The following is a 23,531-nucleotide window of genomic DNA, read 5'->3' as shown; positions in this document are numbered from 1 at the left end:
GCCTAAGGGAAGTCTTCCTGAAGGAAATGTTCCAGATAGAGGGCCCAGAACTGTGTGGTTGGAATACAGAATGAAGTTGTGAATATAGTAATGAAGTTGGAGAAGGGACAGAAACCAAATGGCTTACAAGCCATATTAAACTAGAATATGGCCCAAAACTCAAAGGTATTGGATTTTAACGCAAGGGAAACAAGATGAAGAACTTTAAGCAGGACAATAGAAAGGCTGGTGGTGACGTGACCTCTTGCCTTCTAGAAAAAAAATCACTCTAGCTGCAATATTGGTAGGAAGTTGCTAATAATGATGATCACCCAAGATAATGGTAATGGAGATGATAAACGTGGATGGATTCGTAAGGGGTGGGCAAAGGAGATTAAGATGTGGCCGGAGAGGTAAGGAAAAACCAGGAATATGGTGTCATGTGCGCCAAAATAAGAGTACTCTAAGGTGTGCCAACGGTGTTAGATACTGCTTCCAGGTCAAGGAAGAGAAAGACTGAAACTGTAAGATTTGTAATCAAGGGATACCCGGAGTGGCTCAGGGTAAACGTTTAGCGCCACCTTCGGCCCAGGGCGTGATCCTGGAGGCCCAGGATCGAGTCCTGCGTCGGTCTCCCTGCCTGGAGCCTGCTTCCCCCTCTGCTCGTGTCTCTGCCTCTCTCTGTGTCTGTCATGGATAAAGAAAAAATAAAATCTTTAAAAAAAAATTGTAGGGATCCCTGGGTGGCGCAGCGGTTTGGCGCCTGCCTTTGGCCCAGGGCGTGATCCTGGAGACCCGGGATCGAATCCCATATCAGGCTCCCGATGCATGGAGCCTGCTTCTCCCTCTGCCTGTGTCTCTGCCTCTCTCTCTCTCTCTCTCTCTATCATAAGTAAATAAATAAAAATTAAAAAAAAAATAAAAAAAAAATAAAAAAAAATTGTAATCAAGGAAGTCCCAAGGGACCTTGGTGAAAGCAGCCTCGGAGGCATAGAAGTAGAGGCGAGGCAGAAGTACTGGTATGCAAATAGGCAGAATTTGTTATGGAAGCAGAAATTACCCAACCCTGCGGGTTAGGTCTGAGTCTAAGAGAATGGAGGATTTGTGAAGGAACAGTCCTACGCAATATCAAGGACAAGCAAAAATTAGACGGAGAGGCGGAGGACAAGCTAGGCACAGAACACCCCATGTGCTACATGTACTTTGGGGTTACTAAATATAACTGTGTGACTTGGGGTAGTTCCTTCACCCGTTTCGCAATGATAGTATCGATAGTATTTATCGATTGTTTAAGGCTAAAATAATTTATGTTGAATACTGGGTATACACAGTAGGGACTCAATCAGTGATGGTCCACCCCCTCCCCCCTTAAAACATCACAATGAAACACTTTCAGATTTTAAAAAATGAATTTAATCTCTCTCTAGAAACAGTGCACTGATTTTACAAATGTTCACATTTGGTTTTTCGTTCACCAAGATGATGTCAGTACAGCTAGTGAGATGCAGCACACCACCCTTTGCTTCTGGAACAGAAACCAGACTGCACAGGGCACTGAGTACAGAAGCTAATGAAACTCGGAATGACAAGACAAAAAGAGCAGAAACTGTTAGTGTGACCCAACATTCTAACATGCCTGTTACATCAAATATGGTCCTTTGAGGGTGGGGAGTGGGGAAGACAAACAAGGAAAATTCATTTGGGTACAATGTGATGGAGTCTGCAAACCAGTACTTCACCCCCAAATTAACAACAGCTGTATAGAACAAAATGCTATTTTAAAACACATGGTTTTGTACAGGTATGTTTTCTCTTGTAGTTTTTGTAAAAAAGTATCAAAACCTTCATGTCTTTAAATATATATATACATATACAGGTGGCTTCTTTAAAATTACTTTTTATAGCACAAAGTGTTTGCAAATGCAGAGGGTTTCTGCTGATTCTTGACTATGCACATGGTGCATAGCCAGAATGAACAGAGTTCCTGATTTCTTATATTAACTGAAAATTTGAAGCTGTAATTCCTCCACCTCTAAGTTCTCTGTATCCTGAAAATCCCCAATACCCTAAAAATACACTGTGAGAAGACTCCGATACTTTATCTTCATGCATTGATGGGAAATGAAGTTATTTACTCTGAATGTTTAATTGCTAACTCATTTATATTCTGTTAAATAACGAGCATGGCTGGAGTCAGGGAGAGGAGTGAGGCTCACATTCCTGTGCTCTCTCCTGACTCCCACCGGCACCTGACTAGACAGTGCTTGGGGTTCCCTGTGCAGATTACACATCTCCCAAATATCGTTTTCTCAATGTTGAGAAAATCTCAGAGACTCTTGACAACATGGAGTACTTCTGTGAAAATTCCATTACCCTTATATTCAAAAAAGGGTCAACTCAAACATACGAAACGCAGTCACTATTTCCCTTTGGCCACTGGAAAGCTTGAGGCTAAAGACTGCCATGTCTGCAAAGTGCTGGCGATGCATCCTGACGAACTTTCCATGATGCACGTGGTGCCTCGTACACAATAAATGACTAAGAAATGTTTGCATAATTGAATCAGAAATTAAACATAAGTGTTCTATAAAGTGCTTACATTGAACCTGTCTTTCCATCCAGCCTCATTTCTTGCTAAGTCCCCCATGAGCCTTTTGCTCATTACAATGAATTACATGCCGTTCCTGAAAGCCCCCATGCTGTTTCATGCATGTGTGTCTCCTCTGACACCTCTATTTAGTTTTTAAGACTTAGCATAAGGTCACTTCTACAATGCCTTCCTTGACCCCATTCCTCATCCCCTTATGTAGAAATGACCTCTCTCTCTCTCTCACTTGTGCCTTAATAATACTCTGAAAAGAATCTCTTCCTTTTTTGTTTCCACATGTCTTCCTCTATTGTTACTGTGAACTCCATAAGGACAGAAAACACTTGAGTGACCTGTACATATACAGTGCCTGCACTTAGTTGGTACCTACCAAATGGTTTCAGTGAATGAATATACTGCCATCATGGAGAAGATTAGAGGGATCACAGTACTTATTGCCATAAATTTAACTCTGATCTCATCTTGAGGGTAAAAGTTACCTCAACCTATTTTATAAGTAATCATGTTATCAAGAGTAAATAAATAAAATTTTAGTTTTCTGTTTCTGGAAGGCTATTTCTACCAGTGTCTTCATAATTCCACTGGAAAGATAGGCCATAAGATAGGTAGCAGGTTTCATACAATGTTCAGACAGTCCGAAGTAGTCACCTGAAGAAGGAAAAGGAGGAAAAGGTCTGGGACCAGTTTCTTTCAGACGGAGGGAAAAAAAAAAAGTCTGATAAATCTTCTACCCTCCTGGCATTATCTGTAGGTTTCCTTCCAGCTCTACAGTCCAAGGACTCTATGATCTGTTATTGGCTGTAGGTGCATGATAGCACAGGGGCAAAAGGCAACAGAAATGCAATAGTACCTCAAAATGAAGTTCAGAAGCCTCCAAGATTACAGAGGGAGGATGGACCTAACCACCTCAGATTTCATCTTATTGACTACCATCTGACATGTGGGTACTCTGCAATTTGTCTTCTGCAGGTTGCTTTCATAGCCACCTCTTCCAAACTGCAGTTGTAACATATTCAGGAAACGTGGATGTCTTTGAGAAAGTTGTGTTTCATCATCATTTTGAGATCTCAGGCTGAACCATCCTGACTCCATTCATTCTTTTTATTTATTTTTTTCTGTGAAGGCCAGGATCTGACTGAAAGTTTAGAAACTACACGTTAGTCACTGTTCTCATTTCCCCAGGAAATTCTATTTCTTTGGAGGTGGGTCATAGAAAAAGTTGTTTGTGTCATGTAAATCTCAAAATTTTTTTGTCATTTTTCTTCAGTCAAAAATAATTTTACTTTCCATTCTTGAAAGAATAGTAGCAAGTGATTAAGCTCCATAGGAGTTGGCCACCTGTTCTTAAAATCCTATTTGGTATTGGTCTCTAGGTCAGTTGCCTCTCAACGAATGTTTCGGGACGATCGACACATGCGTATCATGAGGAAAATTGCTTATTTATGCAAAGCATAGGGCCGAGGCTCCAGAACACGTTTTCTCAGAAGTTAGGAGACCATGAGTGATGTGGAGAAAGGTCCTAGGAGCAGGGTTACAGAACTCCCAAATGCCCGCCTGGAAATTTGAAGGGTATCAAGCTGGTGAGATATCCAAGCTTCATTGAGTTGGGGGGCCCCAAAGGCAGAGGGGTGTCAGAGTTTGTTCACATGTCTTGTCCCTGGCTGTCTGGCGGGCGTGAAGTGGCACAACAGCAGAGTTAGGAAAAGATCAGGTCTTGGATGAGATCCGCTGGGGACAGACTTCCTTCTGGGACTGTAGGATTACGTTTTCAATGGTAGACCCCACAGAGAGAAAAGAGCACTTCTCCCACCTCTCCCAAGGCCCAGGAAAAACAAAGAAAAGTGTCCATAATGAAAAAAAAAATCTATACATATACCCAGAGTTTTTCCTTTTATTTACAAAGTAGTAAACCAAATCCCTGTGTGAACACATGTACCCAGTATTCTATAGTGTTGTGTATACCATTTCCCCCTCGTAGGACATCAAGTTTGGCCACTTTTTCTGACCTAAGCCAAAAACCAGTCTCATCTATATGAACACACGATGGTAGCAAACCTATGTTGTTTCCCTCACTTACAGGAAATGGGAGAGAGTAAGGGAAAGGGAGAAACAGAGATGTAACAGAACCTACTCCACTGTCCTTATCCTCACCCACAGCATATCTCAGAGGTTCAGTGCCTGAGCCAGTCTCTACAGGAAACCTGAGCTGTTCTAGAAATGTCTGCGCTTAGCTCTCTATGAGTAAGGACGGCACCCTAGGAGGGCTTCAGAGAAGACAAAATGAATCCAACCCAAGCATCCTGAAGGAAACTGAAGTTACTTGAAATGCTGAACTTTAAAACAAGGAGCGGCCAAGGTTCAGGCATATTCTCACAGGAGATCATGAGAACTTCTGGCACTGGTTCAAGTCTGTGCCCTGGCTTCAGCCACAGAAGAGAAAGCCCAAGTGGGAGCCACAGCAGCCACGGGGGAACTGAAAGACTTTTTGTGACTGACGGGGGTCCTAGGAATTGCCAGAGGTGGGAAAGATCTGCCTCTTCCACTACATGTTTACACAAACCATGGCATCCGTTTTTTTTGAGCCAAATTGCCAAAGGCTTCTCTGAAAACTACAGATATCCCTCTGTGGACTGTTTTCCAATGCATTTATCCGTATGGATTTGAACAGCCACAGGTGCACCTCTTCTCTACAGACCTCTCTCTCTCTCTCATACATACACATATAAACGTAAATGCACACAGAGTCTGCATGGTGGGCCACTCATACCAAAAATAAATACTCTCATGTCTCTAAATTATTTATAGAACTAATCTTATTTTTGAAATATGTTAATAAATAATCTAAGTGGGAGGAGGGGGTTGAAGTGTTTTCTTCTTTTTTTCACTTATGTTGATGGATAGCCACAAAGCATAATCATTTTATATACCAAAAAAAAAAAAAAATCAAATCCAAACTCCAAAACCTAAAAAAGCCCCCCCAAAACCAAATACCCTCTTGTAAATATACTTTTAAAATGATGAGTAAGCTACTGTACCACCAGCCCCATTTGGTTATGTACATCATGTTAGTCACTTCGCAGTAGCCATTCCATGAAATCCTCATGGGTAGTGCAACCAGTTAAAAAGTGTATAAAACATTATACATATAAAAACTCTCACATCCTTTGGATGTTTGCAGTTCATCATAACTTTGTGGTTACCGTTCCGCAACATAAATTAAAAAGAAATTACACACATACACGCTCACTCACTCACACAGACCCACGTACAGAAACCCCTTCACCCAGGCATACACCATCCAGAGAGTGTAGTGCATGGGACTGAATTCCATGAGGCACGAAGGGAGTGGTCCCATCCTCAGGGCAGTCCATCATCTTCAAGGCTTAATGCCACTCGCTGGGGAGACAGAGCAAAGAGATCACCATTAGACCCACAGGAACTGAGTACCCACAAGGTAGCAAACATTCCATTACTTTACAGGCATTAGCTCACATCATCTTCATACTACCCCAAGAGACAGGTTTGTCTTACTTATTTTACAGATGAGGACACGGAGACTTGATGAGCTTTAACAGCATTTGTCCTGGATCACATAGCAAGTGGGTGAACTTAAATTTGAACCCAGGTCTGTGTGAATGCAGAACTGTAGCTTTCTTCATCACTCCCTTCTGCCTTGATGTAAAGCAGTGCTTAGAGATCTCAACTTTCTGAGTCCTTTTCCTTATAGGATTTTAGGTTTGTTCAACATCAGTGGGTCAGCTCTGGCAAATGTTTCACCCAGGCCATTAGCTGCTTGCCTCTAGCTTGTGAATCACAATTAGGAAGGCAATCTGCCCCATTTCTCCTAGCTGATTATACAGGAACAGAAGGCAATACAGGTCAATTAAATTTAATTTGTCTTTCCCTCAACCCTACTTTCTAGTTATTAGATGCTAGACTTCCTCTGACTGTTAGTGGACGGAGCCCATTAACCCCTGAGCTGGTCTATTCCATTGGGACAGTGGATTTGACTTCTTTCTTACACCCACATGAAATCTGTTTAAGTATTCTGAAGTTCCCTGACCCTCGTAGACTCAGTGAGTTCTATACAGACAACCTGTGAAATCTGCAGACAGTGTCTGTGTTCCCTTCCTTTCCTTCTGAGTATTTTCTCCTCCAGTCTACACATCTGGCTTTCCCTAGCTGGGTATGATGTAACCCTGTATCCCACTCTTCCATTTCCTGGATACATTCCTTTGGGCAGACCCCAGTGTATCAATATCTTTCTTGTAGCTAAGTGAATTTGGGCTCACCACTTCACCTCTCTGAGCCCTGGCTTTACCATCTGTCAGATGGGAGTAGTAACAGGTCCTACCACATAGAGTTGTTGAGAAACCAAATGAGATGATCTCTATAGAGTACTTAATACAGTAACACACATGGGGGCCAGAGTATTCTAGATCAACCTGATAGCATAATAAAAAAGAATCAGACTAACATTTCCCATCTGTGGAATTGTGCCTACAGGCAATAAAAAGTGACCCTACTGCCTTTCAAGTCATCTTTGGGTTACTGGTGGTTTTGCATGAATGCCACAGCCTTGCTCTACTAGCATAGGCACTTGAGACTCTCTTCTTCCAGTCCAGTTACCCTCCCGCTCTCTCCAAGACAGATCTCTAGGCCAAAGGCAGGTCTCGGAAGTGATGCTGGCACTACCTGACAACAGGTTGCTGAGGACACCAGTTCTTGGAGCTCCCAGGCTATTCACCCCATGATGTAAGTGGAAAGAGCACAGACTTTTGTGTACAAACACACTAGAGTTTTTATCCTGCTTCTGCCACTTCTTAGCTGTGACCCCAGGCAAATCATTCAAAGTCTCCAGTCTCAGTTTCCTCATCTGCAAAATGGGGCTAATCACATCAACTTTATAAAGCTGCTGTGAAGACCACACGAGGAAATGTATGTAAAACACCAAGTAGTGTCTGACACACAGGAGGTTCTCAGTAAATGTTGATTTCCTCCCTCTCCTGCTCTATTTTCCTGCAGCTGGCAGGAGCTGATTCCTTGGGCCTCAGATACATCAGAAATCGCTCCTCCAGAGTGGTAGTTTGCTCCCTGGGACACAATGCCACTTCACACGTACAGAGTGCTTTATAACTCACAAAGCTCTCGCACGTGTGCTGTCTCACCAGAACACTATGAATTTAGGAGGCAGATAGAATGGGGGTTAACATTCCCATTTTACAAATAGAAGTGAGCAGAGAGAAGTGACTAAGACCACAGCTACGGAGCAGTGAAAAAACCAGGAGCCACCTCCTCAGGCTAAGCTCAGCGCTTCTTCCACTGTGCCCCCACCTAGTCTAACACTTGGTCAAGCACCTGTTTGCGTGATCGGCCGAGGCTGAAGTCTCAAGGCCATCTGCCAGCCCTCCTCACTCGCTTGACGTCATTTCCCATGTCTCCCCTTCATGAATAACGTGCTTCAGCACCAATGCAGTCTACTCTGCCCCATACGCGATCATTTCTTCCATGCGCCATTTGCTCAGTCTACAACGAACTCATCTTTCCTCTTTGCCCCAACACCCAGCTTACAGTTTGCAGCCTTCCAGGACCAGAAAGCCTTCTAGGATTGGCTGCACTTGCCTAGGCTCAAGCCCTCACTCGCCAGCCCCTCAGACTCAAAGTGGCACTGCCCTACCTTGCACTTGACGACAGGCAGCTCGGAAAGAGGGTTCTTCGGGAGTTGGTGCGGCTGTGACCTTGGGTCCCCCGGCAAGACAAAAAGCTCCTTGAGGGCAGGGGCTGGGTCTTCCAGTTCTCTGGTCTCCCCAAGACAGGGCTCTGCCCACAGTGGGTGATCAAAGCTGCTGATTGCCTGACAGGGGGATGGACTGGATGACCTATGAGGTCACACTCAGCCCCCTGACTCTGCTACACCACCATGACATCTGCTCCAGACACTTTGCGGTCCTTGCTCCCCCAAGAAGCCAAGTCCTACTGTACCCCTCAACCTTTGCACAGGCTTCTTTCTGGAATATGCCCTTTTCCTCCTTCTCTTGCTGAAAATCTATTAACCTTTCAAGGATTACAGTTCATTTGTCACCACCTCTGTGAGGCATTCTCTGCCTGATTTCCCAGACAGAATTAACAAAACTCCCTCCCTTGTAGATGCTCCCATAGCATTTGTTCGGCAAATATGTACTGGGAGCCAGCAATGCTGTGCGAGGCACTAGGGAGACAGATTAATTGAACAATCCTGCCCTCAAGGAGCTGACGGTCTCGTGGGGAGACCAATGAGCAAAAAGACAAGTGGACTACATTGTGGCAGGAGCTGTGATGGAGACAGGCTGTGGAAGAACAAAGGAACCAGGGAAAGCTTCCCGGAAGAGAGACTCCTGAGCTCCACCAGGGCACTACGCACACAGCTATACATAGTAAGTGACTCCCTCTCACCCCCACCAGCTTCTTGGAAGCAAGTACACTCCTTCCTTCCTTGTGAACATGCATATCTGGTGCTGTGCTTGGCTTGCTGCCAGCACACAGGGTTTGCTGAAACCTAAATATTTGAATTATGTGGCCACAGTTTGCATGGCCACAGTGATTCTTCCAGGCCAAAGATTCTGAAAACTTACTCAGCAGAAAGAAAGACCTTTGGCTTCCTTAGCCTAGGAAGAGCCCCTAGCTACAAGGTGGTCCTAACACACTTTTACCCCAACCACCGGCCCCAGCATCCCTGTGTCCCGAGGGCCTAGAATAGTGCCTGGCACATGGTAGGTTCTTAATAAATGTTGGAAGGCAGGAAGGGAGGAAGGGAGGAAGAGAGGGAGAAAGAAAAGGAGGGAACAAAAGAGGAAGGAAGAGAGGGAGGGAGGGAGGGAGGGAGGGAGGGAGGGAGGGAGGGAGGGACAGAGGGAGGAGGAAGGCAAACTTCCAGCAAGGGGTACTTAAGGGGTACTTACTGCAGGATAGACATGGCCAATCTGCGCAGTCCTCCCTATGTGGAGCTCATCTTCATCCTCTTCTTCCGTTGTTTTCCTGTACACTGGGTTGTCAAAATTCATGCTTTTGGTGTTCTTCCGCTTCCAGTTTCTCCAAATCAGGTAGCCGCTCATGCACAGCAGGGCTATTACCGCTAGCAAAAGGGACACACACACTGAGCTTCCAGGAGGCTCCAGCCCATTGCTCAAATGTTGGTGCATTTCTTGCCACCTCTCTAACTTCCCTTGTTCTTCAGGCTGTTCTCCCCGTTATTCTTCTGCTGCTTGGAAGCCCTTCTCCTATCTCTTCCTCTATCACCTACTCATCTTTGAGGATCCAGCTCAAATGTGAAGTCTCCTCAACTTCTCCAGCAACAAAGAGTCAGCTGCCCCTCCTGAGTGTCCCCAGTGCATGGTACTGCACTGCATATACGGGTACCCCGGCCTGGACCGAGCTCTTTGTGGGCAGGGACTGTGTCTTCCTCATCTCTCTGCCTAGCTCAGCAACATGTACTGAGGGAATGAGTGAATTTCTTCACCACACCTTTGTCCTAATGCAGCTGCTTCCTTGGAATGGAGGGTAGATGGGGGTGTGGGGGCGTTTCTTTCCAAAGCTAGGGCTCTGCAAAAAGAGGAGCATCTCTAGAAGGAGACACAGGCTCTGAGTTGGAATAGACAAATGTATTAATGAGCAAAGGAGGAAGTTCTCAAACACAGCTGGGCAAAGATGGGGCAAAGCAGCTTCATGAGATAATAGGCAATCATCATGAGCATTCAAGTGGAGGCTGGTGACAGCTATCCAGGCTGCTAGAGAGGGAGTTTTTACTTTGGTAAGATTGTAATGGTCGATACCCTTTAAAGATAGGAATAAGGCAAGGATACCTGTTAGCACTGCTGCAATTTATTGTTTCAGAGATCTAGCTCTGCAGTAAGATTAGAAAAAGAACTGAAGAGGACACATAGGGGAAAGCAAGAAACCAAAGTGTTATTATCAGTTTTGTATGTTTAGAAAAATCTTGGAAAAGCAGATAAAAAACTTAGAAATCACTTTAGTTCATCAAAAATTAACATAAAAAGTCAATAGCTTTCTTACTAATCGCAATAACCAATTAGAAAATGGAATGGAATAAGAACACATTTGTAGTAGCGCAACAAAAACTACAAAATATCTGGAATAACCTAATAAATACACAAGTCCTATATGATCTATACAATTTTACAGAAGGACATAAAAGAAGGCTCAAATAAGTTGCGAGATGTGTCTTGTTACTGGATGCAAAGCTTCTATATTGTAAAAACATGAATTCTCTCCATATCAACTTATATATCCAAAACGTAAGATTTCATCATGATTTTTATAGAATTAAGAGGATTCTAAAGTTCAGCTAGAAGAGAAGTTGAAAAAAAAAATAGCTAAGTTGTTCTCCCAGTATTCTATTAAAAAATAGTGTGAAGTTCTTCTAGCAAATAGGAACAGATAGATAATTGGTGATGAATGAACAGCCCAGAAGCAGATCAAAGTGTGGGTAGGCATGGAGTTTATAATAAAGATGATTCACATCAGAGGGATGGATGATTTAATAATGGTCTTGGAAAAACAAGACAAACAGGTCTGTAGGAAAAAAAATAGTTAAATCTCTACCTCACAGCATACTCTAAAATAAATTCCAAATGGATTACTGTCTAAATATAAAATAATATGGGGCACCGGACCGGCTCAATTGGTTGAGTGTCTGCCTTCAGCTCAGGTCATGGTCTTGGGATCCTGGGATTGAGCCCCACACTGGGCTCTCTGCTCAGCAGGGAGCCTGCCTCTCCCTCTCCTTCTGCATCACCCCCCAGCTGGCTTTCTCTGTCTCTCTCTCAAATAAATAAATAAAATATTTAAATTAAATAAATAAATAAAGTTTAATAGAAAAATATGCAGGGATATATTTTAATAATTTACAGTGAGGCAGACCTTCCTAAGTAAAACACAAAACCCAGAGATTCTAACACAAAAAAAATGAACATATCTGACACTTGTAATTTTTAAATTCATGCATAGCAAAAGATACCACATACATATTTAAAAATCAAGTGGGAGTATGGGAGAGAATATCTGTAATGTATATTACAAAGGTTTAATGTTTGTTATGCACAAGTATTTCTACAAATAAGAATAAGATCAAAAGCCAATAGAAAAACAAGACAAGACGGTGAATAAGCAATTCATTAAGGATGAAATATAAATGGCCATTAAGCTTGTGAAAAGATACTCTACCTCGTAAGGAAATGCCAGGAAAAGAATACTATTCTTTCACCCCTCAGATGAGCAGAAATTAAAAATATTAATTATATCAGAGTGGGTTATATCAGGGAAACTGCACATACCAGCCATTCTGTAGAGGAGAGGATGGCAGGAAAGAGCTTGACTTATCTTTCACTAAACAATGTTCAAAGTATTTCCCACTCTCTCTACTCAAAATCAGATCAGCCCAGAATGGTCTAGCCATCATCTTGACTGTCAAAGCCTTTCACGGCCAATTCAAAGGGCACCTTCTGTACAAGTACCATTCCCTCTCTTCTGCAGGGCATCACGCTTCTATTGCAGCACATGGTAATACGCATTAACACCTCTCTCGGATCACTTACTATGACCAAGTCTGATTAAAGACTGAAAGCTCTTAAAGTCTTTCATCTTTTTCTTCCCTGGATCCCTGGCATTTGGCACAGTTTGCATAGCGCAAAACTTCCGAAAACATTCCTTCACTTGCTCACCACCATACTGGGGATTTCTGGGATAAATGGGCAAAGTCCTCATCCTTGAGAGGCTCATGGGCAAGGAAGGGAGATTAACCTATGAATGGGCGCCATTCGAAGACTCCACCAAGAGATGAGATGAGACTGGTGCAAGAGACGGGACATTCAGAGTACTATGTAGACAGTGGGGTGGGAGAGAGTAAATCAGCCTCCAGGGTTTTCTGTGGGGTTTAAGCAAATTTTATATTTTGGCCACAGTGAACTTCTCGTTATACACACACACACACACACACACACCGTGGTATTTCCCATTCCTGGCCTTTGCTTCCTGCTGTTTTCACTGCTTGGGTTGCTCTGGATTCTTCTTCACTTGGCTGCCTCAGTGTGAGTAATTTCCTATCATTTCTACTAGTAAACCTTCCCTGCCCTCTTCCTCTCTCTTCTGATGCCAAGTTATGTACTTCCTCAGCACTTCCTCTGGACCACATATGGCTTGACTTTAGATTTCCCATGTCGTGATCAGATTGTCTGTTACACGTATCTCTCCGGCAAGACTCAACGTTCGGAGGACAGGAACCGTGTCTCATTCATTTTTAATCACCTTCTCTCCACTTATCACAGAATCTGGTACATCACAGCACCTTGATAAATGTTTGTTGAAAACCAAACAGAACGAAAGCAAGGCAGCAGGATTTGCTAAAGGGATGGCAAGCAGCTCTCCTAATTAACTCGACAAATATTCTATTTGTCCTACCAGACACTGCCAGGAGCTGGGGAGAGTAGCGAGCAAGAGAGGCACCAGGCCTGTGCCCGTGGAGCCTATAGTTTGCCATCAGGTGGGTGGCATGCAGAGTGTGAAGGCCAGGGAATAGGGATGCCCTGGGACGGCTGCCTGGGGCCAGGTCCCAAAGGGTCTTACATGCCAAGCTAAGAAACCAAAATGCAGTACTGGGGAGTGGGCAGGAAGGCTGCCAGGGCAAAAAAATCTCTGAGCTAGTTTCCTCGATGGGACAGGTCAGGGTGCTCATTGTCCTGTCCTAGTGCTTCTCCCCAGGGCTTGAGTGCACTTTCTCTCTTCTCCCCAGTGACTTGGGGCCACACTCACCCATGGGCACAATGATCCCAATGACAGCAGCAGTAACTGTTGAGCCCATCTTGCCACCTTCGTTCCCATCTGCAAAACACAAATGTGCAGAATGATGCTCCATCACGGTGAGCCCAAGTCCTTGCTGGCCTCAAGCTGAAAAAACTCCCCAACTGCTTCTTGTCCCCATTCCAGAGAGATGATCCTGGCTCATGCCTAACAATTCAGTCTTCCCAGATCCTATCAAAACTGCCCTGAGGTGAGCAGGACAGATGTCATCTTCATTTCACACATAGGGAAGCAGAGTCTTCCTGGGTTCTGGGGACTCACAGAGAAGCAGCAGAGCTAAGACCCAAAGCTGGGATTTGTGCCCCATGTCCCTCACCCTTCTCATGGGACCACAGTGCTAGGAAGCTGCGGGATGTGCTTGGCCAAGTGAACACTGTGGTCTCCATGCTGCTGACAGATCGAGGCAAATGCCTTTTCCAGCCAGGAGCTAGTGCCTGTCTCTATTGTTTGGATAGTCCATCTGTCCACCTGGATTCTCAGCTTATTTTCAACAAATAATTAAAATGGGATGCAATATAATGTAGTGGAATCAACAGCACAGGCTCCTGGGGTCAGACACCCTAGGTTCAAATCCCTACTCTCCACCTCACTACTTGCATGGGCAAGTTACCCACCTCCTGGGGACACTGCAAAGGTCAAGTGAGACAATTCACATAGAATGCTTACTTAGCCCAGTGCCTGGCACAGCCTTGCCTGGCTCAAAGGGGGTTGTTTCAAGGCCTAAGTAAAGTATACAAAAGCACATTCTACACTGGAAAGTGCTCAGCAAATGTACCATATTTTCAAAGTGTGTTGCACCATCCTTCCCAGTCTTACAACCATCTTTACGATAACATCTGTATAGCACTTTTTAGTTTAAAAAGCTGTTTTCCTGGATGTTCACGACAGCCCCCTGAGGCATGAAGAGGAACTGCCAGTGACATTCACTCCAGGAGGGCAGGTGATTGCTGTGGCAATGGCCCGGATACCGTCCTCACGGCATACCTGTTTCTCTGCATTACTCTCGGGCAACCTAAGTGGTAGGGGGAGCAAAGGGGGACACTGTGGCAGGGCCGCACCCCATTGCTCACGAGCACGCACTGGACAGCGAGAGTCAGGCCCAGAGCAGCAGGGAACCAGCGGGGAGACTCCATGCTCGGAGGCTCTGCCCCAGATGAGAGGACCCAGAGCTCATCCACGTGCCACCTGCCTCTCCAGACTTCGAGGCAAGTGCTCAGCTCTGGAAAGCCAGCTTCTGCAGGCAAGATAGGCCCGATGAGAAAAGTGCTGCCAAGCTGCTTGGTTTCTGGGCCACATGTGGGAAAAAATTTAAAAGGTGGTTTATCTTCTTAGGGGAAGTCCCCTTGGCAGGTGACTCAATTAAAAAGGTATCTGCTGGCTAATGAGACAGAACATTCCTAGCAGTGACAATTACTGCTCCTGATGATTTAATAAGTGCTGAGCTTAATTATTTTCATGCCGGGGTTTGGAAAGCGGGCCTAGCAGACCACAGTGATGGATATTACTATCTGGGAACCTGCAGAGGGGGCTAAGAACCGACACCAGAGCTTCTGAGGTCCACAGATTAGAGGGACACCCTGCGACACACCCATCAGCACTGCGTGAACCCCGGCACAGGCCCAGCAGCTGTGTATGTGAGCACTTCTGTTTACACTCCTCCTCAGTCTCTCCAGGCAATCTTGTGAAGCAGGTGGGAGAAGGGTAATTACCATTCCCTCTTGTAGGTGAAGAAACTGAGGCTCAGAGATGGGAAGTAGCTTCCCACAAGACCCTCTACAGGTTAGGGGCACCCGAGACTCCTGAATTATAGAAGGGCACCTCTACCTGCTTCTTCAGGGATTCTGCTCTGGTATGATCTCTTCTTCCACAAATCCACCCACCCCAGCCCCATCCTGGCTTCCCAAAGGCCCCCTCCCATGCCTTGGAAGAATGTGGAACTCAGTTCCTTACAGTGCTGGGAGTGGTTGCTGGTCCCAGGGCTTGGGGTAGATGGCTTGATGCTGGGAGTCCTGGGGACACTAACTGAGCTCGGGACCACAGCTGCCAGGCTTGGCGTCTCTGTGCTGTGGTTCTGGTAGGTGAGGCTGTGGACGGTGGTCCCAGGGGCTCTCGTGGTGTCGGCTAGTGTCCTCGCTGTGGTAGGAGCTAACGTCGTGGTTGAGGTAGATTGAGGTGCTGGAGAGGAAATGCCACAGAGGTCACTCGGACAGAGTATTCTATCGCTTTATGCCTAACTTATTGCCTCTACGAATTATACTTATAAACTCCTCCTCATGGCTCAGCTCAAATGCCACTTTTGGGAAGGCTTCCCTAAACCTCCTGAATAGGCTCCGACTTTTCCTTTAGCTGAATCCCAAGCACTTTGTGTTTATACTGCACAGTGACTTGATTAAGACAAGTCATTAAAACAAGGCTATAGAATCAGGTGTGGGCAAGACCACTGTAAAGACCGGGAGAAGGGGAAATCAGATAAATCTAGAAGGATTTTACATGCCTATTGTTACACACTGCTAGATTTAAATTCTCACTCCACTTTAAGCGACTGAACCTGGAAATCACAACAATCTCAAACAAAAGGTCTTGACTTTTGATCAAGACTAGACAATGAATATAAACTTATACGGTTGAAGTATGAACTATTAGTCCCAATCATATCACAAAAAGGCTTCTGTGTACTGTGTTAAAGTGTACTTGAGGAATAGGTAAGCTCGAGGTCACCTGCACAGAAACAATAACCAAAGCCATAGGGATCAAGGGTTCTTAATTTTAGGTCTTCAAGGGCTCCAGAAACACCCTGAAACTGAATTTAAAATGTTGTATGTATACATGTGTTTCTCTTGGAAGTGAGAAGAGAAAGCCTGGGAAGGGCTGGAGACACCAGCATTCCAGGAAGGTAAAGAAGGCAATAAGCATCCAGAACAGACAGATAAAAACCGGGAGCCTATGTCACCCCAGAAGCCAAGAGAGTAGATTTTAGCAGGAAGGGGGCCAGACCCCTGGTAGGTCTGCATACCTCGGTAGCACCTCTTCATGTCTGGGCCCAGCCACATCGTGTCAGGACAGGCACATGTGTACTTGGGAGACAGGCTGGAGATCTGAGGAGCAGGAAGGCACAGGTACTCACAGCCTCCATTGGGCTGGGCACTTAGCTCACAGGCATCTGCAGCTAATGGCAGAGAGAGAGAGAGAGAGTTGGAGCAAAGATGAGACACCAAGTTGTCCTTCTCCCAAGGAGGGAGGCTCTTCTCACTCTGCTGGCTCAGACGGCTTCCTCCACCACTGTTACTGGTACCTGATGTTTTACCTCTCCCCACCACTTTCTTTCTTTCTTTTTAAGATTTTATTTATTTATTCATGAAAGACACACACATAGATAAAGAGAGAGAGAGAGAGAGAGAGAGAGGCAGAGACACAGGCAGAGGGAGAAGCAGGCTCCATGCAGGGAGCCCAACGCGGGACTCAATCCCCAGTCTCTAGGATCAGGCCCTGGGCCGAAGGCAGGCGCTAAACCGCTGAGCCACCCAGGGATTCCCCCCACCCCCCACCGCTTTCGTTCAATCTGACGGCAGCTCTGAGAGGCGGCTGTATGCCCCAGACTCTCAGACAAAACACCCCTAGGCTCAAAAACCACAGATTGATCAGAGTTATAACTCCAAAAATTTTACAGATGGAATTTACCCTGAGGTCTGCTGGGCTCCAAAGTCTATGTTTCCCCCTATGCCACATGCCACATCTCTTTCTTATTTAAATTTCTATATCTAGAATCAGGCACCAAGCTCATCTCCTTGCTCCCCTGTGCTTTCCCACCGGCACCCTGGCCACAGCTGAGTGACAGGTAGACTCAGCATTAGATCCTGGCGCACCCCAGTAGCAGGATTCCCAGCTTCTGGTCCCAACCCACGAGCTGGACTGCTACAAGGCCCCGGGGTACATTTGCTGATACTGCTGCAAAATGAGCACACATAATAAATGAGAGGCGACGTGCTCCCTCGGGGCAGAAGGAGCTCTTGGGATCAGACAGACCTGAGCCTGGGTTTTAGCTCTGTCTGTTTACCTCCCTGAGCCAACTTTCCTTTACTTTCTCAAGGAGAAAACTAATAACCGCTCTTTGTAGGCACAAAGAGGAGTCTATATGGCTTCTATCTCCAGCCTTATTTCACCAAGAGCTGAAGGAAATGAGATAAAACGTGTGACAGCAAAGCACTGTACCAACGAGAGGGGGCTGCAGCTAGATCCCTCGGGTGCTGGGACATCGCGTCACACCAACGTGTGCACAGCCTGACTAGTGCAGGGAGAGGACGTGGGCAGGGGACCTGGGGCCACGGAAGGCTCACCTTTGGGCTGCTTCAGCTCATGGAAGATGACAATGTCATGTGGGTTATTGAGGTTCTCAGCTAAGACGGAGATTTCCAGGCCGTTGAGCCGATTTGCACTGAAAATAGCCTCATTCTCCAGGTCTGTCCAGAACACCTTGTCCTGTGGGGTACAGAGGCAGAGGATGGGAGGCCTAGAGCCCACACCCATGACCTCAATCTGAGGGCTCAGCCCCAAACCATAGTCAGAGGAACTGCCCCAACATCTCCCCTGATCTCCCCTCATCCACAGATTCACAGGAAGGGGGGCTCTCAGCCTCGAATCTGTGGCACAGACCCCGGTTTCCTTCTGTCACAGATGGTTATCTGTGGATTCTGTGCTTTGGCCTGAAGCCTGCTCATTAACCCTGAGCTAAGCCTGCTTCCCCGAGTCCAGCAGAAACCCAGGGTTGGATCTCGCCAGTTGTTACCATTACTAGGCCTGGGACCGAGACTGGAAGGGAGGTATGAACCACAGAGGACTATTCTCTGTTGGGTCCCCCTACAGCCTCTGGGTATACACATGTCTGCATCTAGTCCATACAGGCCCACAGGTACATCCGTGGGCAAACTCACAACTACAGGTTTAATCATGCAGCTTCGTGCACAGGTCTGGACACACACCCATGTGTTCATACACACACAGAAAAGCATACTTGTACCGAAATGACACTTAACCAAGTACTGGTATACATATTTACATATTCACAAGCACCAGCACATATAGAAATGCACACTTTATGTATACACATGCACACATACTTTACACGTACATGCCACGTATATGCACAAGCACACACACGTGTCTGAACACACCTGTCTGTCGAAGCAGGGGCTGCACTTGGAGGTGGGGCTTTGCCCACAATTTCAGAGCAGTGCTGAGTGTGTCACTCCAAGTTAATATTGCCAATGCCCACCACAGACCACTGTCCCCTTGCTTTCCCTCCCCTTGGGGGCAGAGTGAGTACAGGGGAAGAGATAGATATGTTAGACCTTGGTTGGTTCTGGCTTCCTCCTTCCCCAAAGAGAAAGGTTGTCAGGGTCAGAACACAGGCACGGGAGGGTCTGGCCTCTCCTCCCTCTGAGGAGCTCTGTGAGGACCGGACCGAGCTGATGTCCAATTCACTTCTACGACCTCATGCTCCAGCCACGGTTAGTGGGAGTATGCGGAACTGAATAGCGTCTCTCAGGCTACTTTCAACAGGAGATTCTAAGGAAATATATGTTCCTTCTTCCCTCCCTCCCTTTATTGGATTCCTCCTGTACAGGGGGTACAGTGCCAGGTGCTAAAGGTACAGAGAGGAACACACGCAGTCCAGCAACTTACCTGTGAGAAGTGCTCTGAAAGGGGTCTTGGGAAGGAAGCACAAGACAACAGGCTGCAAAGCCTCAGTTTGCAGACATACAAGTCACCTGGCTTCCCTGTCCCTTTGTCTCCATTTGGACAAATCTCAGAGAGCCACCCTCTTTGAATGAGCCTTTCCTAGGCTTTGGCTTCCTGATTGGGTAGTGTCCCCCCTCCTGGGGCTCACCTCAAACACAGCTATCCCAAAAGGGTGGCTCAGGAAGTCAGGGGAGGAAATTAGCATCTTCCTGTTGCCTCCACTGAGGTCGATGCTGGAGAGCTGGTGAAGCTTGGAGTCTACCCAGTACAAGCGCTGGTTCAGCAAATCTTAGGGAGGAACACAGGAACAGGGCATCAGGTCTTGAGTTCAGGACCTCAACCAGGATCTCTGCTCCCCTGTGTCCACTTCCCTACCCACATATCCAGGCCAGGCCTCACAAAGAGGCCAGCCTGGGCAACCATCCACAAATACAGGCACCGGCACTGTAAGGGGATCTAAAACAGGAGCCATGGAGCTCCAGATGATAGTCAGGACCAGGTCGCAGGACAGGCCCCCAACCTAGGGAAGGCAGGGCTCACCCAGGGTGATTCCATTGGGCCATTCAATGTTGTCTGATACCAGTGTTTGCCGGTCCACACCGTTGAGCCCAGACTTCTCGATCTTGGCTTGATACCCCCAGTCAGACCAATACATGAACCTAATAAAAGAAGAACTCAATTGGGCTTTTTGTCCGCACCCAGGGTGTGGGTGGTCTGGGTCACAGGGCTCAATGACCCATTGAATGTTGAAGATTATACTCAGTGGGGACTGGGAGGGCCTCTGAAATCCATTGGAACCATCAAATCTAAGAGTTAGCAGGTGCGTTAACTTCCCCTCATCTGAAAGCCTGGGGAAGCCGGGACCCCGAGAGTCCCCCCAGCCTCAGCTGAACAGCCTCTGAGCCCCTCTCTCCCACTCTGGCAGCTTTAATCAGAGCCCTAGAGGCCAGAGCAGGAAAGGCCCCCATCAACCCTCTTTTACTCTCCTGGTCTACAAAGGAGAAAGTGGCCAGCTTACCCAGGGTCATGCAGCGAGAACTCAGCCCAGGGTTTCTCTCTCGTCTTTCTTAAATATTTATTGAGTACCTACTATGTGCCAGGCACTGAGCTAAAAGGTTTCACCTCATGTACTGAGAATGTAGCATCCCTGGTCCGTTAATCCCATTCCCTATAGAGCAGGCAAATGAACTCTCAGAAACCGAAATAAGTTGTCACTCTCTAGTGTTTAAACTTCATGGTGGCTTCTCCTATTGCCCTTAAAATAAAATTACAAATCCTTCCCATGGCTGACAAAGCTCTGCCTGCCCAGGCCTCTGGCAGCCCCTTTGGGGCTGCCACCACTCTACCCTTCCAAACCCCACGCGTGCCCCAGGGGGCTCCAGGGCACCAAGCCTTTGTCAGACAGAGCTTTGTCTTCATAGAGCCTCAGGTCACCACCCATCCCGGGGCAACCTCCCAGTGTGAACGTCTCTGCAGTACAGGATCCTACTCTGTAAGTAAGTGTGCCTGTTACTGGCCCTTGCCTTCCTAGCACTCATACAATCAGTTATTTATATGTGCTTTTGGAGAGTTTGGTGTATTTTACCGTCTATTTTCCCCACTAGTCTAAGCTCCACCGGGGGCAGGCTCATCTGTCTTGTTCCCCATTGTATACCTGGCAGGTAGCTCATGTGAGACACAGAAAGAGATGCTGATTTAATATTAATTGGACAATGTATGTTCTCATTCGAGCCTTATAACAGCCCCAGGACAGTGTAATTATTAGCCCCATTTTATAGATGAGTAAATTGTGGCTCAAGGAGTTGACTTCCCTCAGATCTCACTGTTACTACGTAGTGAAGCAGCCAGCCTTCAAATTTAAATACAAAGTCAAGCTGAGGGGGATGCCTGGGTGGCTCAGCGGTTGGGCGCCTGCCTTCGGCCCAGGGCAAGATCCTGGGATCCAGGATTAAGTCCTGCATTAAGGAGAAGCAGGCTCTCTCCTTCTGCCTGTGTCTCTGCCTCTCTGTCTCTCTCATGAATAAATAAATCTTTAAAATAAGAAAAAAAAAACCCAAAGTCAAGCCGAATGGTGGGCTTAACTCTCCCCAAAACTGCCTCTGCTGAAACCTAGTGTCAAGCCAAGGCTGACTTGGAGCTGGGGAGCTGAGTAGTTATGCTGGCTACCCTCTGTTAGCCACTTTGGAGCCACTCTCGACCCATTCTGCTCTGCACACCAAAACACTGACCCACATGTGAGCCACATCAACGGGCTTGGCTCCCTGGCCTTCTGGCTTCCAGCTGCATTCAACAAAATGTTTGAGCAGAAGGGAGAGGCTAAGGTCAGGATGTTTGTTCCAGGCTCCTCTCTACAAAGCTGCCTCTGGCTGGCTGCTACTCTGAAGGTGACCACCTTTCCTTCCTGACCCGGGTACGCCTACACTGTTAGGGACAGAGCATTAGACCTCACCCACTCCTCTGTAACTAGTCCCTTCGTCAGACCCTCCTCAAATGACCTTTTTTTTTTTAAGATTTTATTTATTTATTCATAGAGACAGAGAGAGAGAGAGGCAGAGGGAGAAGCAGGCATCATACAGAGATGCCTGACGTGGGACTCGATCCAGGGTCCCCAAGGATCACGCCCTGGACTGCAGGCAGCGCTAAACCACTGCGCCACCGGGGCTGCCCTCCTCAAATGATCTTAACTTGGGTGTGCGGTGGGTTTCCCGCTGGGACTAGGACTTCAGATGGGCTAGGTATAACCATGTGTGGGGGGACACAGGGAGCAGGGCGGAAGTGGGGGTTAAGTGAGCCGACTCAGCACCATTGGGGGCCTGGCCCTGGGCTGGGTACACCTAGGCATGATCATTAAAGCACAGCTGTCACAGTCACCACCCAAGGCCTCACACATTCAGGGGCCACCCTGCCCCCAGCAGCCCTCACTGGAAGAAGAGGGGTTTCCTATCCCTATTTCACAACTAAAGAAACAATAACAGGAAGAAGCTGGTGATCCTGACACACTTAATATGACTTCCTGGGACATCCCTGCTGAGGAAGGGAGGGAGGAGGCCTGCTCTGTTCAGAGTCCCTACCCCCAAAATGGAGGTGTGGCCAGAGCAGGGCAGCCTGGATGGTGAGAGGCCCAGAGACTGTGGGCACAGGGGTGGGGAGCCTGCAGCACAGCAGACCTAGTGATCTTGGTCCTCAGGTATTACTGGTGTCCTGCAGGGCAGGGGGTAACATGCTTGATGGGACTCCAGAGGCCAATGGAGACCGTCAAAGTTAGGCAGATTTGGGAATATAAGGGAAAAAAATAATCCTAAACATTCTCTATGGGCAGAACTGCATTGAAACGAAACGGCCCCTATAGGAAGTAATGAGCTCCGTGTCTCTGGGAGTGTGGGAGCAGCCACCAGATGCCCACCTGCAGCAGACGGCGGCCCGAGGAAAGGTTTCCTGCCCCAGGTGCTTCTACTAGGAATCTCTAGAGCCCGACTCTGCTCTGAGATGCACTGATCCTATGACATGATGAATGAGCAGCAGAGTCCAGGAGAACCCTGGTGACTATACCCAAAGAAGGGTTAACAATCTGGGGGGGCCCACATGGTCTGTCTTGGGCTGCCTCAGTGGCCCGGGACCTTCCGAAGTCCTCAGATAGCTCTGATGACAGACACCTGGGGCCTGAGTGCCTACAGTGAGAATCTGAAGTTTGGGTCAGACACTCACCCTCTCAGGGGGTCGACCGCGATGGCCCGGGGCTCACTGAGGTCACGGCTGAAGAGAGTGCATCGGCGAGCGCCATCCATCGTGGCCACGGAGATGGTCTTGTTGCCGGAGTCCGTCCAGTAGATGTGCTTATGGACCCAGTCCACCGCCAGGCCCTCTGGAGAGTGCAGCTGCTCATCCACGAGGACCTCCTGCTCTGCTGGATCGCTGGCCTTGTCCATGTAGGCGCTAAGAGCAACCAAAGCTGGCCATGGGTCCATCTGGAGCTGCCTGGGAACCCTTTCCCCCTCTCTCTCCTCTCTAGGATATGGCCGTGGATTCTGGAGGAACTTGGCTAGTTTCTATCCCACACATTCCCTGGGCCACCCGGGGTTGGCCTGAATCAGCCACGGCCTCTAGCCTGGAGGAGCCCATTTTAGTGGGGACAGGAATTACTAGCCAGGTAATCAGAGCACAATGTGGTTACAGAAAGCATCAGATACTACAGCAGCCGAGAAGGGGAAACCCCATTATCCTGGAAGGCTGGAGAAGGCTCCGTAGTGAGTCCTGAAAGACTGGTCATGAGGAGCACAAGGGACAGAAAGCAGAAGGGACAGCACATGCAAGTGCCCAGAGGTATATATTCTGGAATCCTGAGGTACTGGGCAGGGGC

At 47.2% G+C, this 23,531-nt stretch overlaps 1 protein-coding gene across 10 annotated transcripts in view; it reads right to left on the bottom strand.

Moving 5' to 3' along the window:
* Window positions 1-1,369: 1,369 nt before the first annotated feature.
* LRP8 (LDL receptor related protein 8) overlaps window positions 1,370-23,531 on the bottom strand; it is a 79,711-nt gene continuing 57,549 nt past the window's right edge. For 8 of the 10 annotated variants that reach the window (XM_049110436.1, XM_025427668.2, XM_025427670.2 and 5 more), the window contains 10 exons: window positions 22,880-23,107; window positions 19,715-19,833; window positions 19,323-19,462; window positions 17,773-17,914; window positions 16,452-16,604; window positions 15,389-15,613; window positions 13,391-13,459; window positions 9,526-9,698; window positions 8,265-8,441; window positions 1,370-5,983 (listed from right to left, as the gene is read on the bottom strand). In XM_049110436.1, the coding sequence (XP_048966393.1) occupies window positions 5,945-5,983; window positions 8,265-8,441; window positions 9,526-9,698; window positions 13,391-13,459; window positions 15,389-15,613; window positions 16,452-16,604; window positions 17,773-17,914; window positions 19,323-19,462; window positions 19,715-19,833; window positions 22,880-23,107 (1,465 nt within the window). In that variant the 3' untranslated portion in view covers window positions 1,370-5,944. The remainder of the gene's footprint in view (window positions 5,984-8,264; window positions 8,442-9,525; window positions 9,699-13,390; window positions 13,460-15,388; window positions 15,614-16,451; window positions 16,605-17,772; window positions 17,915-19,322; window positions 19,463-19,714; window positions 19,834-22,879; window positions 23,108-23,531) is intronic. The other 2 variants (XM_025427671.3, XM_025427676.2) reach the window with 1 other exon arrangement.

The sequence above is a fragment of the Canis lupus genome, chromosome 5 (assembly GCF_003254725.2).
Source record: "Canis lupus dingo isolate Sandy chromosome 5, ASM325472v2, whole genome shotgun sequence".
NCBI lineage: Eukaryota > Metazoa > Chordata > Mammalia > Carnivora > Canidae > Canis > Canis lupus.
The sequence above is the reverse complement of the archived record's forward strand: the minus strand, read 5'-3'. Positions and strand labels throughout refer to the sequence as shown.